We start from the raw sequence: 15,504 nt of genomic DNA, 5'->3' as shown, positions 1-15,504 counted from the left end.
TGCACACGATTGCCCCTGCTCCTCAGCACCTGTGTCTCCCATGGCCCTGTCCTCGAGGTCAGGGTCTCCCTCCCCGATTGAGACCCGACACGTGTGCTCAAGGCCACGTGGAGACTGCTTCCTACCATAGCGCCTCTCTTCGTTCATTTCAATCCTTTGGACTTGGTTCCCTGACACAAATGTTCTTGGGGGAAAGAAGTCCCCTCCCCAGTCCTAGGAACAAGTCAGCTGGAAGGGAGCATGCCCCACCCAAAGCCCTCAGGGTGGATGGAATGCAGCCCCACTCACAGCCACGCCCGGCCCCACCACTCGCCTCTCTCAGTTGAGGGACCCTAGCACCACCCAGTCACTCCCCAGCTTCAGGCCAGCGAGCTAAGTGCAGCTCAGGGGCGCCAGCAATCATTTCCACTCATATCATGGGACCAATCTCCCGAAGCTACCGTGGACATGTGGATGAGGTGAGAGTCAGGGTCTAGGGAGACTACCCCCACCCCTGCTCTCTGAAGGGCAGGCAGCTGCTAGTGAGGCCCAGCAAGGGGCAGTGAGCAAATGACCTTGCCTTAGGGACTGGGTGAAGGAGTGCACAAGCCAGAAGGTGCAGATGGAGCACAGGGGACAGGGAGGAGCACGGGGGGCAGGGAGGAGCACGAGGGAAGGGGGTGGAACTTCTGGGCTGCAAACAGTGCACCTGGTACTCACCCTCTTCTCCTTCCAGGGCCACCCAGGACCAAAGGGCGACATGGTAAGAGCCCAGCTTTCCTGCCTTCCCAAGATGGGTAGGGGTTGGCCTAGCCTCACAGGCACAGCCAAGCACTGCAAAGTGGGCCCCGCAGGGACAACAGGAGTGGCTGCCCGTGCTGGTCACGCCCCAGCTGTGTAAACCAAATGCCCTGGATCCTCACATCAATATGCAGGGAGGCAAAATGGGCAGGGGCTTCTCCATCTGAAGCATGAGGCTGGGAGATCCAGAGAGAGCGCATACCTGGTCGGTGGCACACAGAAGTCGGTGTCCAGCTCAGTGCTCTCAAACCACACTCGCGTGGGCCTTGGGAGACAAGGTTTCATCCGCACTCACAGGGGACACTTTCTGTAGGAGACACCATTTCTACTGAGCCTGAGGTCCCTCAAGGCCTCATAACCCCTTCCCAGTGCTGGCTGTGCCCTGAGCCACCCCAGGACTCCAGGGGTTCCTGCCCCACTGGGGCTGGTGGTGCCCAGTGGATCATCTCAGCTGGGGGTGCCACATGCACCATCCCAAAGACCCCTTCTCCTCTCCCCACGCCTTCCTGGGAGTTTCTGTTTGGATGTTGGGCCACTTGGCAAGTCGAGAGCGGGAGCGAGGCCTTCTCTTCCGTGTCACAGCATCCTGTGGCCGCCCCCCAGATGGATGTGCCCAGGGGAATTGGAGTGCCTCAGGCCCCGAAAAGGTGGAGAGACAAGCTTTGCCCCACCTTTCTCCTGGCCCCTACCTTCTGCAGAGCTTTGGAAATAAATTTGCCGTCTCCACAGACCATCCCTTCCAGAAGGCAATGAAGGGCTGCCCACTCTCACAGTGGGCCAGGTCTCAGCAGGAACTGATGGGCCATTAAGAGCAAATGGGCCCCTGCTCCCACACTGTAGAGTGTACTTTGGTTTTCAATAAAGCCCTGCTAAAAAAAAAAAAAAAAAAAAAAAAAGCCCTGGGCTGGGATGCAATTTCTGCCTCCTAAGTCCCAGGTCACACCTACACTGCGAGGGACCACCTCCTGCTCCACAGGTCAGTGGGCCAGGCAGGGGTCTGGCTCATGCCTTGCTCCAAGCGCTGGTATGAAGACAACCCTTGACCCATGACTGGGGCACTGCCAGGGCACCGAGGGAGGCAGGCAATCTCGTGGATGGAAAGGGGGATGGCGGAGTGTTGGCTGCAAGGCCTGGGCTCCAGCCTAGCTCTTCCTAACTTGCCAGCTCCCTCTGGGCCCCAACCTGTCCTCTTGACTCAGATCCAACTAACATTTATTGAGGGTTTGCCGTGTGGTCGGCACCGGGCTAAGCACTTTGCATGACTGTCTCAATCCTCAGCGTAACTGTGCTCCAGGTCTTACAAGAATCCCTTTTGGCAGGTGTGGAAGCCAAGTCTCAGAGAGTCTAGGTAACTTGCCTGAAGTCACACAGCTGAGTGTCCAAAACAAGATCAAAACACAGTTCTCAAATTCCTTCCCTCCACGTTTTATTACCTTCCTCCCTTTCTGTTTCCCTCACTCTTTGTCAGCCTTCCTGCCACCTTCCTTCTTTTAATGCATTTTTTATGGAGTATCTAAAATGTGCTGCGCACTCCTTCAGATGCTAGGGATACAGACGGGAGCAAGAGAGGCTGTCTTTGCCATCTGTAGCTCACAGTCGACCAGGGAGACATCCTTTTAAATCATCACTCACGTAACTAACAAGTTGCTTTGCAATGAGTGCTATAAAAAGATAATCCTTAGTGCCCTGGAAACCTTGGTATAACAAAAACCTCACCCAGGCCAAGGGTCGGAGATGGCTTTTCTGAGAAAGAGACTTTTGAACTAATGCCTGAAGAACGAGGATTCAACCGAGAGAAAATAGAAAGAGGGATGAGAATGTGCTTTCTGGACATGGGAGAACAGCATGTGCAAAGGTCCTGAGGTAGGAAAATCCTTGACATGTCTGCAGAACTGGAGGAAGGGCACTGGCGGCAGAAGGCCCCTGAGGCAGTGGCAGAAGAGCTGGTGCTGGAATCCAGGTCCCCCAGCAAGGTTTCCTCTCCATCACAGCTGCCTCCGCTGCAAATGCATTTCCTCCCGCCCCTACCCCGTTCCTAGGCGTGCTGTGCACATGTATGGAATAGTGGAAACCGAGACAGGAATAAACTGCCATGCTGCATTGTTAGAGAGGCATAAAGGGTTTGGGGTGCTCATCCCTTCAGTCCCAGCTTCTTTTCCTCTCTGGCAGCCTTATGCTACCATAAGGTAGCCCATGGCCCCCCAGAAGTAATAATAATGGTCATCTTCTAGGCAGCACTCTGGCATCCTCATAACAGCTTATCATCCCCACTTCATGAGAGGGGAAATTGAGGCACAGAGTGGCTAAGTACATTGCCTGAGGCCACAAAGCTCCTAAATACCAGAGCTGAGATTCAGACCCATACTATGGGGTCTTACCCCTGGATCACACCTCCTCTCAGCTGCCAGCACTTTGTCCTAGAGGAAAGGGACCCTTCCATGGGGCCCCTCTTCCTGCCCTCACTCTGCCCACACCATCCCTCTGTCCCACACACTTGACCGCCTGTCTGTTCAGGGATGAGAGCTAATTCAACAGAAAAGGCAGGCCCACCCCCTCTCTCGTGAGCCCACATCAGTAGGATAGATCACCTATCTGCCTCATCAAATCCGGCAGGCCACAGAGCCATCCGATTCCTGTTTGCCTTGGCATGGGTACCCGAGCTGTTAGTTGCCAACCGCTGTCCAGCATCATTACCTTGGCCCGCTCTTCATCTGTCTGTCTCCCGCCCCAGATGCTGTCCCCTCTGCTGGCGTCCTACTGGGGCACTGGCACTCACCCTCATTGTTTAACCTGCATCCTTACCTTCCAAAGGGGGTCACCTCTGCCCCACCCACTTCACATTATTCCCAATAACCTGAAATAAGGTGTTGAAGTGTTGGGAGGACACAGTTGTACAATAGTGCAGTTGGGGGGTGGACAAGATTGGGGGTTCTGAGACTCAGGAATGACATAAGGGCTGTAAAGCAAGACCTGGACTGAGTCCAAATCTCACCCACCACCCACAGGGCTGTCGGAAGAGTGAGGAGCGCCAGGCACTCACAACACGCCTAGCACACAAGAAGCGGACAGGCACCTTAGCTATGCTTCAGTAGCAGTTAGCAGAGGGCTGGTGGCAAGTGCTGAGCACATCACCCGGGGCCATGGCCCTTAAAGGGGCAGGCGCTGCCCGGCTGGAGAGAACTGGTACCATGTGTTGTTGGGCCTCGACATAATTAAGAGAAACTTGAAATCCAGATTTTTATTTGCACTCTGCTTGCTCTTAAGTGTTGGTAACTAGTTGAAATAAAACCATGTGGGATACACGAAATCCCTATGAAGACCACGACTGTCCCCTGGGCCACCATTTGGGATGTCTGGTCTCAATTGTCCAAGTCTCTGCAGTCCTGAAACTCCGCCTGCCCCTCCCCCATCACACTTATATCTCTGTCCTGACAGAGGGTGACCTGGTCACCTGTGGGCTGGGCCCGGGTTCCCTGCTGGGTGAATCATGTGCTGCTGAACTTCATTCTAAACACTCTGCCAGGCCAAGCGTGGTGGCTCACACCTGTAATCCCAGCACTTTGGGAGGCCAACGTGGGCAGGTTGCTTGAGTCTGGGAGTTTGAGAGCAGCCTGGGCAACATAACAAAACCCTGTCTCTACAGAAAAAAAAATAGAAGAATTAGCCAAGCATGGTAGTGTGTGCCTGTAGACCCAGCTAATTGTGAGGCAGAGGTGGGAGGATCACCTGAACCCAGGAGGCTGAGGCTGCAGTGAGCTGAGATCACACCATTGCACTCCAGCCTGGGCAACAGAGTGAGATCCTGTCTCAATAAAACAATAAAAGATAAATAAACACTTGGCCAGCCACATGGGCTGGGAGGGCCACATGGATGGTCCCAAAGGCCACTTCTCCCTTCCAGTGATGCTCTTGGGAGTTTCCCAGTTTGGAGGTGGCCCTGTTGGCAAGTCGGGAGCAGGACCAAGGCTCTTGCACATCACGGCATGCTGCCGCCACCTCCCGGATGGACCCACCCATGGGGATCCACGATGCTTCAGGCCCCAAAGAGAATGGCTCTAGCCAAGTCTAGAAGCCCTGACTCCCAAGGTCTGGCCCAGTTCTCAGCATTCGGCAGAGTGGAAACAGCTGGACCTTGGCCATCAGACAAACCTGGGCTCCTGTCCCAGTGCCACCATTCACTGAGCCACGGGGCCATGTCTCTGTCACCTCGCTCAGGAGCTGGAGTGGATACGAGCATGTCCCTCACAGGCACACACCTGAAGAGCCTCAGCTCATAAGGCATTTGTTTTTTCCTCTTCCCTGCACCAGCCTTGGTGCAGCCTCCTAAGAGAGCCAGAGCATGCTGGGCCCTCCTCAGACAGCAAGGGTCCCTCCTGACCCCAGCTCCTTTCCTAGCCCTGCATGGACAAGACAACCTTGAAGGAAACCTCAAGATCCCTCATATTTCTTAGAGAACTCCGGAACATGGCTTCAGTTGCCAACTTCCTGCTCGCTCTCTTTTGCCGAAGGTTTCTCCAAGGCCCCCATTGTCTGAGGCACCGGCCCAGCCCCCCAGGCCAGAAGCTCTTCTGGTTCAGTGGGCTTCACTGCAGCCTGGGAGGCAGGAGGTGGAATGTGCTAGTGTCTCCCAGAGGCTTGGTGCCTGTGAGGCAGGGGGTCCCATGGAGCAGAAAACTCCCTGACCTCTAGGTGCAGCCCCTCCATAGCTGGCCCATGACATGCTGGTGGTTGGAGGAATGGATGAAAGATGCCATCTGTTCTTCATCACAACCCTCGTCCGGCCCACTGCGGGGTGAAGAAGCTGAGACTCTGTGGATGAGACCACACCACCTTGAATGTGGTGGGCATGGGAAGACCTGGACATGGCTGGCCCAGCCTTCAGGATTCAGCCCCAATCTCCACCTAGGCAGGTGTCCCTGATTGCCCGTCTTCTGTCTGCCCACTGATCTGTGTATGTTTGCTTCCCACAGGGTCTGACGGGTCCCCCAGGACAGCCGGTTGGTACCTCATCCTTCTATTTCCCAGCAGAGAAGCTTCAGGTGGTTGTGACCTCAGCTTCGGTTTCTAACTCTCTCATCTCCGTCTCTTTGTAGGGACCTCAGGGACAAAAAGGAGAAAAGGTAAGAGCAGTGGAGGTTTCCTAGAGTCTCCATCTCAGGAAACGGTCCCCCAGTTGGTAGAAAGGGGTCAATAGTGGTTATTTTCAAACTTTAGTTTTAATTGACAGAACCAGGAAAGCCCCCGAGGTGTCGCATAATAGATTCAGTTGACGCCGCTCCAGGTGACATCCTTTTCTTGGAGTGAAGGGTCCTCCTGGAGCCTGGCCTGGGTGACATCCTTTTCCAGGGGTCCTCCTGGAGCCTGGCCCTCTTCAGCCTGTTTCTGGGTCCCTCCCAGCTGTCACCCCATGGTGTTCCCTGATGCCTCTGTGAGCCTCTGGGATTCTGAGGCATCAATCTGTCAACCACTGGCCTGGCCTCCTGCCCTCTCTGTCTTGTTGAATTTCTGATAGAGACTCTGCTGTGCTTGCTTTTGGGCCACTGGTACAGGGGCCTGGTGCTCCCAGCTCAGAGAAGGTGGCTTGGGGGCCCCCATGGTGCCAGCTGCTCCCATCCAGTGGCTTCTGTTCAGGGCTGTCTGGTGGGCCTGTCTAGAGGGTCAACCTTTAGCCAGGCATGGGGCATAACTCCCGACTCTGCCATTATGGCAAGTGGTGTAAGGCGAAGCTCCGCCCCTAGGCTCCATGGGGCAACTTCCAGACAGGCCCTGGAAGTTTCTTCCCTGCTGCTAGCCAGGGGCAAGGGAGGGACTTAGTTCTCCTGCCTCAGAGGGCTCAAATGAAAGCTAGAGCAGGAGGGCTGGTGAGTGGTGAGATGTGTGACATGTCCTGAAGTTCTGGGGGTGCCCTGAGAGACAGGTACCCCCAACAAGTGCCTAACACCCCCTTTCCCTTCTCTCTCCTTCCCAGGGTCAGTGTGGAGAGTACCCACACCGGGTAAGTGAACCCCTAAAATTGAGCAAGGCCCTTTGATCCATCCCTGGGGCACAGCCCCCAGCTCAGCCTCATCTCCCTGGGGTCTCCAGTTCCTAACGGATCGTGGGGGAACAGGAGCCCCCAGTGCCCTCTGCACGCAGCAGTCAGAAAGAAGGGTGTGGGGTGGCAGTGCGTCTGGTGGGAGCAGCTGATGTGTCTCTCTGGCCATGGGCTGTATGGAGCTGTTCATCATCCGTGCGTGTCTGTACATCTGCCCCTTTGTACGTACGGCCGACTCAGTATGTTGGAGTCTCTTGCTTCGTGTGGAGCTCTGTGGCTCCTCTGCACATGGCCCTCTATGGCAGCGTGGCTTGTGTGAGTCCGACTCCCCACCCATCCAGCATGTGTGTGCAAGTGTGTGTGTGTGTGTGTGTGGCGGTGGGGGGTGATGTCCGGCAGCCTAGCCATGGCCAAAAAAGTGGGACTTTTCGATTAGTCATTGTATCAGATGATGGTGTTTCACATCCAAACCTCGATGATGGAGATAATCGGGGACTGACTGTAGCAATTGAAGGATAAAGTCTCTCCTTGGCCTGTTTGAGAACAGAGGAAGCCCTTCTCCAAGCAGGCTGGGGATTTCCGGCTGAGATGCTTCCTCTGCCCACCCCTGCCTCCTCCTTCCTTTTCCTTGCTCCACCCCAAGAAACAGAACCCAAAAGACTGCTGTTGTCCTGTTAGGAATATTCAAACTTGTGTTCCAGCAGCAGGGTCGATCTTGGGACAGGGGAGAGCAAGATACGCACAGCTTCCTCCAGCAGGAGCCCCAGTGAGCTAGGCCCAGAAAAAAAAAAAAAAAGCCCCTCATTTTGTGGATTGGCCTCGTTGCTCCCAGACCTGGACAGCAGGGATGGAGGATGAGCATCTTTAGGCCTCTCTCCCCTATGTCATGTGCCCCATGGTGCTCAGCTTCCCTGGCTGCCCACCCCTGCCACGCAGGTCCGGCTGGTGGGATTTGGGGAGTGGAGACAGACATAAGCCGGAGCTCAGCGTCAGCTTGACTCTAGAAGGGCGTCAGGAGGGCCATGCTAGCAGGGCCCGGCCTCTGCCCAGACCCTCAGGAGGCTGGAAGGCAGACCTGAGGTCTGGGTTCCTGGGCCAGGGAACCACTGCGAGTCTGGTACGTGAGAGGCTGGGATGGGTTTAAGGCTGCGGCGGTGCTAGGCCCGGGCTGAGGAAGGCAGGCCAGCAGCAGCGCAGTCAGAGCCAGCCCGTCAGCGGCATGTGCTCCAGGGATGCAGGGGCCCTTGTGTTCCGGCCAGCTTGATCCTGATACAATAATAGAAGGTCAGCTGTGTTTATTTGAAACGATAGGCTCACAGGATTGTTATGTTACCCGAAAGAAAGACAACATCCCCCAGCACAAAAGACAACACAACTGCAGACGCTTTGGTAGTGTGTCACCCGTCCTCAGTGAGCGCTTGGGGTGGGGTGGGAGCAGGGGTCTCTGCTTCTCAGCCCAACACAAGGAAAGGGAAGGGCACAGTGACAGAAGGCTGCAGAAGACCCCTGGCCACAGGGTACAGTGAAGCCTGGCCTCATGACGGTGGCATTCTGGGGAACATGTCAGGCATGGGGTGGGGGAGTAGATTTGGGGTCCCAGCTGAGGTGGAGAGCAAGTTTATTTAGAAGAGGGTAGAAAATCAGGGGGCTTCTAGAGATCTGTTGGCTTTCCAAGGGGTCTGCAGGCAGGGTTGGGGTGGCAGGTCTTGAGGCCTGGAAGACACGAAGAGATCCGGGTGGCCCCTCCTCCACTCCAGCCTGTGGCTTCCCCAGGGAGGGAGAGGAGAGGGGTGGGGAGGAGGGGAGCTGGTGTCTGTGGGCTCTCCCATCACGGTCCCTGTCGCCCTGTCTCTGCCACCTCCATCCCCTCCCAAACTAGGAGTGCCTAAGCAGCATGCCAGCAGCTCTGCGCTCCAGCCAGATAATTGCCCTGAAGGTTTGTAGGTTCTGGAAGGTCTCCGGGCCGCTCTCCACTGAGAGGCTTCCTGAACATACAGCCCAACATTGCACATCCCCAGGCCCCGGCAGCGGGAGCGGGTGGAGGTCTGCGTGCAACTACTGTCCAAGAAGGCAGCAGCTGTGACCTGGAAAGGCCACACTTGGGCTCCCGATCCCCAGCTGGGCACATTCACAGCCCAAACAGCTCCTGGTTCTTAACACTCATCCCAGGAGTCTTGTGTGATTTAAGTACTTTCAAAAACAAGCGGCTGATGACAGTATATGCCATCTTTGTTTTCACATGGGCTCTAAGAGCCTCCTAAAACCATGGGTTGCTCAGCTTCAATGGGTAGAGGGACTAGAAGCTGCAAGAATTTCCAGAAATGAAAATCACATTAGATAATATGACTGCAATTTGCCTCCTGCAAAAACATGGTTGAGCGTTCTGGAGATATCTTTGCCCAGCCTCTATTTTCCAGGCCCTGCAGCCCCAGGGTGAGCCCTCAGCAGCACTTAGCATGTGCCCATACTGGCCGCACCCTCAGCCAGCTCAACTCCCGGGGAGCTGGGCTTGGCACTGTCCTTGACCACCCTCCCCAGATGCGCTGACACCAGCCTTTCTTGCTCAACCAAAAAAAGAACCCACCAGCCGCACACCAGCCCAACTTCAAGTACCAATTTCACGGGCCCAGTGGTTCCCTGGCCAGACCCTCTGAGTTGGCTCCCTTCTGTCCACCAAGCAGGGATGGGTGGGGCTGGCAGTGCAATTTTGGGCTGCATGTCCAGCAGCCTCTGCAGCCCAGCATGGCCACGGAGGGCAAGCCTGGCCATGGGGGGCCATTGTCCCATTCCGGGGGCGGCTGGTCAACACCCCAAACTCTGACCTGGAGGCCGAGGCCGGGTGTGGACTGAGGGCCACAACTCCTCCCAAGGGACGGCTGTGCCATCCAAGGGCAAGCTCCGCTCTGCACCCTCAAGCCATGAGAGTGCCCTGTCCACTCCTTCCCTCCCACTCCTCATGTGCACGCTAATCTCTCTTCTCTCTTCCTCTGCTCCGGTCCCTCTTGGCCGCCCTGCCCTCCTGGTGACTTTTGGCATCGATCTGAATACCTGTGATCTTTGGCCTTTGCCCTCTGGCCCTCCAACTCATCTTTCTCCTCAGCTGCTGCCTCTCCTCAATTCAGTGCGACTGGCTCCACCCCCGGTCATAAAAAGGCGGACATTCCAGGTAGACACCTCCCGTTTGTCCAGACCATGTGTGGCTTTCCCAAGGGGCCTGGCAAGCCTGCTGGGGCTGCAGACAAAGCCAGAACCTCACTCTAATTCAGCAAAATTAAATTAGACAAAAATAGGCCCACGTATACCATAGACATGGAAATACACAACACACAGGACCCAGAAGACCCACAACTATCACCACACAATGATTACTCACAACAGCCACCAACAAAAGCTGTCAGTGTGTGCCAGGCACCCTGTTACCCAGTTCGCAGGCCTGCTTATATTTCATTCACCAACAGTTTTATGAATTAGGCATGATCATCCTTATTTCATAGATGAGGAAATCAAGGCTCAGAGAGGTTAACCAAGTTGCCAAGGTCACACAGCCAGTACATTGCAGAGCAGGAATTTGTACCCAGTCTCTCTGCCTGTTACTAGCTGTGTGATTTGGGGAAAGTCACTTGACCTCTCTGTGTCCCAGCTTTCTCATCTATAAAATAAGAATAATAACAGTGTCTATTTCACAGGGCTGTTGTTGATATGTAAAGCACTTGGAATAGTTCCTGGCACAGTTTAAGAGATATAATTGTTAGCCGTTATTATTACTATTATCCATATTTTGGAGACAAGGATGAGGCTCGGAGAAGTGAATTGATTTGCCCAAGGTTATACTAACAGTAAGAGGCAGAATTGAAACTGGCCTTGAAGCAGAATTGAAATTGAAGTCAGGTCTTCAGACCCCACATCCAGGGCTCTCTCAGCTGGACCTACCTCCTCTCTGCTTAGAAATGCAGACTGCTTAGCATCTGATCCCTCGTAACCTGAGTTTGGGGAGCAAGGGCATTTGTGGAGGGAATGTAGTCCACAACCCACATGGTGAGCAAGTGCTTCCTTCTTTCTGCCTTCTAACCCAAGGGGGCTGGGATAGGAGCAGATCACAAAGAACAAAGCCATCTGGCCTCTGCTCTTCAAGAGATCACAGCTTGATTCCAGGCCAGGTGGCCCGTGGCTGCCCCCGTACTCCTCACCTTTCTCATGCTGCACTGGGTCCCCCGCCCAGCACAGGGATGTTAGCAGTGGCAGGGCTCTGAGCTGCTGTCTACAAGCCTGACTGTAGAGCCTTAAGCAACCATCCGGCCTGACTCAGGAGTCAGGAGCCCAAGGTCCTGGATGTTCAGGCACCTGATTGAACAAGGCTGAAAAATCCCTCCAATTAACGGCTAAAAATACAGAGGGACACGTGACTCCAGTGCCACCCAAGCCTATAGGCCACATATCACATTACGCCTGGCCAAATCCTCGAGAGCCTCCGTGTGCCCGAGCACTCACCAGAGCCTGGCTACTCAGGAGGCCCACTGGCAGCTCCGAAGCACCAGGCCCACCTCTGTCACCCACCCCAGCCTGTGCCGGACCCCATTCCGGGAGAGCTGGGTCCACACTCTCAGAATAGCCATTCTCCTGGACCCCAGCAGTGACCTCCCTCCCCTCCTTAGTTGTATCAGCTGTTCTTTGTTGAGCCCTCGCTAGGTTCCAGGCATTGTTGTGAGAATTCTATGCAAATTATCTCATGCATTCCCCACAAGAGCCACCTCATTATCCCCCGCTTTGCAAAGGCAGAAATCGAGAGGGGTGCAGGATCCCATCCAGGCCACTGCATGTTACTGCCTCCTTTTCAGGATCAAGAGGTGGTTAAGCCAGAACTTTTTGTGCTACCCTGACCTGGTTTCCAAAGTAGAGAAAGAAGAGGAGGCACCTCTGAGCTGCCTGCTGCAGATTCTGCCTTCAGAATCAGGTTTTTGTATGCTCTCAGCCACTATGGGACATAAAAATGCTTGTCCATTTTCTATCAATAAGCCAGTATTGATTTTACAGACTCTGCAAGCCGCTTAAACATTGGGACTAAGAGTCATTGAAAAAGGAAGCTTTATATGAGATACGATGTGCTTGGCAGATGGTGCTGGAGGTCATTTCCAACATTCAGAAAGAGTAGACAGTGAGCCCTTTTTGCTGGGGGCTTACTTAGAAAGAATAGGAAGAGTCTGCTGTTCCAACTTTGGGTCCTGGCGCCACCCTGAATTCCCATGTGACTTTGATCAGGGAATTCAACTTCTTGGAGTCTCAGTTTTCTCTTCTGTAACATAAGACTTCTGACGTTGTGAAGATTCTAGAATTTCACAGTCAGAAAGGACCTCAGGAGTTTTCTTGAGACTAAGCTTCCCCCATCTTGTGAATGTAGAAAACCCATGAAAAATATAAACACACAAAGTACAGGATTCCGAGGAGGTTCTGGGACCCAAGCAGCGGAACCAGATTTAATGTGGTTGAAAAGGAGGCTGCACTGGTCCCCTCTTAAGGCCTGAGGCTTAGTGAAGCCTTTCTCGGTTCAGAAGAAACACTGACACCTGAGACTTATCAACAACCAACATGCAGCTGGGTGGGGGACCTGCAGTCACGGCAGCCGCCAAAGTGATTTCAGCACCTGCCTCCTCTGCCATGGACACCCTGAGCCCTAAAGTGGCTTCTCAGAGGGTGTGGCAGGATAGGGCCCAGGCGCCAGAGTGACACTGCGAGATGCCATCCGCCCACAGGTTTTCCAGTCAAAAGATGGTGCAAGCAGGTCTTGCTGAAAGTTTACGTTTCTCATTCCCAGGTTGTGCTCTCCTATTTAGGACCACCACTTCCCTCTAGAGTTTGCAGCAAGCGTCATCAGCTGCCTTCCTCACATGGGGAAGCAGGAGTCCCGGTGTGTCACAGGGGCTTGCTGAGATCCTCTGAGAAAGGTGGGCCGGCCTGGAACTCTGCCGCCTGCATCCCCCAGCCTCTACCCTGGAGCTCCCACACCTGCCAGGAGGTTCTGCTTCAGCCCATCTGCAGGGATGGGCCCCTCCTCACAAGAGCTAAGCCCAGATTGATCCCAGAGAGGTCATTTAGAAAATAACAAACCAAGGAGCCAGGGTTGGTTTAGATCTAAGATGACTTTGTGTTGCCCCAGCCCTGAGATCTGGGTCACGTGCACTAGGCCGTCTCCTCCTCCTGGAGGAGGGGATCATGATGCTATCCCTACCTCCCTGGGCTCACAGTCCATCCTGGGGACAGGTATGGTGGGAAGGCTGGGCTCAGAACAGCCTCCCCACATAGCATAAAGCATTTCCACACAACTTCTAAACTCTTTCAATGAAACCAAAGATTGCAGGCTCAACTGCCCTCCGAGGCCAGGCAGATCACCTAAGTAACAGAAGCAGGCTGTGTGTGAGAAGGGCTAGGAGGGAGAGGACAAAAGCAGCCAGAGAACTCAGGCCCCACTTAACGGGCAGCCACTCCTTGGAGGTAGGAATGTGGGCCCAGCACAGCCAGGGTTCCCAGTGTTTCATCAGAAGCCACCAATTCAAATTTTGTACGTAAAGTCTCTTGCTCCGTTGTTTAGTGAGCCAAACAAAATTCCATGGGCTTTGACCTAAGGATCCCATTTGATCCTCTGGGTCAGACAGTCAAAGACAGCAAAAAGCTGAGACAGGAAACGGGGGCTATTGTTTCCATTCTACGGCTGAGAGGCTGGGGCTTAGGGGGACCTGTGCCTCGCCACACAGGGATGGTGACACAGGCAGGCCCAAACTGAAGATTCAGGCTATCTGGCCAGGCTGGGAGCAGGCCTTTGGTTGGGCCAGGGGCTGTCTCCCACTCGCTCCTCTGCTTCTGCCCCCACAGAATGTTTCTCCACAGCCAGTCCTCTTTGGAAGCCCCACCTTCAGGGATCTAACATCTTGGCGTTCTTCTCACTGCCACCAGCCGCTGCATGTCATCACCACCACAGCATCATCACCAACATGCCGCCCCTCCCCCCACCACCACTGCCTTCCCAGCAGAAATCACAGCAGGCCTTCACCGGGTGCATGGCCTGAGGGTGGGGGCCGCTCTGCAGCTCTGGGGGCCTTCCCTCTAACATTTGTTTCCATGAACCTCAGGGTGAACAGAGCCAAGCCAGCATCCAAGGTCCACCAGGGCCCCCAGGCCCCCCTGGACCAAGTGGACCTCTGGGGCACCCAGGACTGCCAGGGCCCGTGGGGCCACCCGTAAGTATTCCCTTCCTCTCTCCTTCAAGACTTGTCCCAAGAACTCTCTGGAAACCTCCAAACCTTGAATAGGCAGTGGGTCCCCTACAAAAAGCAGAAATGCCTTGGCAGGGCCATTGGATGTGGGTGAACCATGCAAGGGGCTATTCATCCCCAGCACACTCACCACCCGTTGCACTCTGGCTCTGAAACACAGCCTGGGCCATGCCCGCTGCCTTCCAGGGAGGAGACCGCCAACGACCTGTCCCGTTCCCAGCCCCAGCAGAGAGGAATTTGGAAAGAGAATTCCCAAGGGCACTTCTGATGGCTATCCCTGAGCCCCTTAGGAAAACCTGAGTCAGGGGCAGTGGGTTTTGAAGGAGGTAGTGAGGGGTCATCCAACTACCTGGCACCCCAATGAACAAGACTTCCAGGGGTGTGTGCAGGTTTCACACTGCTGGGCCACCTGCCAGCTGAGCTGAAGGCCCAGTCAGCCAAGAGCCCTGTGCCAAGCCTGAGGATGCATCAAGCCTGCCGGGCCTGCAGGGCCACTGCCTGGAGGACTCCAGAGAGGCCAACTGGCACCCCTCCAGGCTGGACCACATTCAGGTGACAGGTCAAGCCCAGTGGTCACCAAGTCAGCCATGTTCAAGCCCTGGCTAAGATTCCACTCTTTCTCAGCCCAATTTATACAACAAAGCCCCAGGACAGAATAATTCAGTGGATACCTGGACTTCAGAGAAAACGGGTCTTCCTCCCACCCATAAGACTAATGTTATTGGAGAGGCAGGTAAAGGGCAAAATGCTTTTTAAATAATGTTTTTCCCATGTGGTAGAAAAACCAAAACAAAACCTGTTTTTCCTTCTTATGACAAAAGCACCATAAATTCATTGTGAAAAGAATGGAACATAGACAAAGAAACATAATGTTTGTGCGCATCTCTGATAGTTTTGCTGGAATAGAGTCCCAGAGGTGGAATCCCAGAGGCCAGATGTCCCCAACAAATAGCACTCCGTGTGTACGGCCACATTCTAGATGGCCTGGTTGCATGTCTGGGCCCCTTGGCTGCCCAGCTTTCAATCTCGAAGCTTGTTATAGGGTCTCCCTGGGCTGGGCCATAGCTATGGCCGAACAGGGCACCCACCTTGGCTGGGAAGGCCAGCACAATGACCCCTGCAACGCTTGACCCCTACAATGAATTTTTAATTTTTCCACAATTTCTCCCCGGCACCCCACAGAGGGGGATTAGTCTTATTTCCACCAGTTTTCAGATGGGAAAACCTGAAAGGAAGGGAAACTTAGGAAATGGAACCAAACTAAGGCAAGAAAACCAAAAAGCGCTCAGAATTCACTTTTTGCCGACCACTGCCCTTTCCACCCACCCCCCTGCTAACACTTTGGGCTGTCACTCACTGAACCCAAGCCAGGTGGTTTTCTTTGTTAGATTGTTTATAACAACAACAACAACCAAAAAAAGAAAA

General features: G+C 54.3%; 1 protein-coding gene across 13 annotated transcripts in view; it reads left to right on the top strand.

Annotated features, from left to right (window-relative positions):
• Window positions 1-15,504, top strand: part of LOC102139841 (collagen alpha-1(XIII) chain) — a 92,299-nt gene that overhangs the window by 21,074 nt on the left and 55,721 nt on the right. For all 13 annotated transcript variants that reach the window (XM_074001922.1, XM_074001921.1, XM_045361091.3 and 10 more), the window contains 6 exons: window positions 716-742; window positions 5,751-5,777; window positions 5,874-5,900; window positions 6,749-6,775; window positions 9,915-9,980; window positions 13,936-14,043. In XM_074001922.1, the coding sequence (XP_073858023.1) occupies window positions 716-742; window positions 5,751-5,777; window positions 5,874-5,900; window positions 6,749-6,775; window positions 9,915-9,980; window positions 13,936-14,043 (282 nt within the window). The remainder of the gene's footprint in view (window positions 1-715; window positions 743-5,750; window positions 5,778-5,873; window positions 5,901-6,748; window positions 6,776-9,914; window positions 9,981-13,935; window positions 14,044-15,504) is intronic.

This window comes from Macaca fascicularis, chromosome 9 (assembly GCF_037993035.2).
Source record: "Macaca fascicularis isolate 582-1 chromosome 9, T2T-MFA8v1.1".
NCBI classification, from domain to species: Eukaryota; Metazoa; Chordata; class Mammalia; order Primates; family Cercopithecidae; genus Macaca; species Macaca fascicularis.
This window is presented reverse-complemented; position numbering and strand designations above follow the sequence as displayed.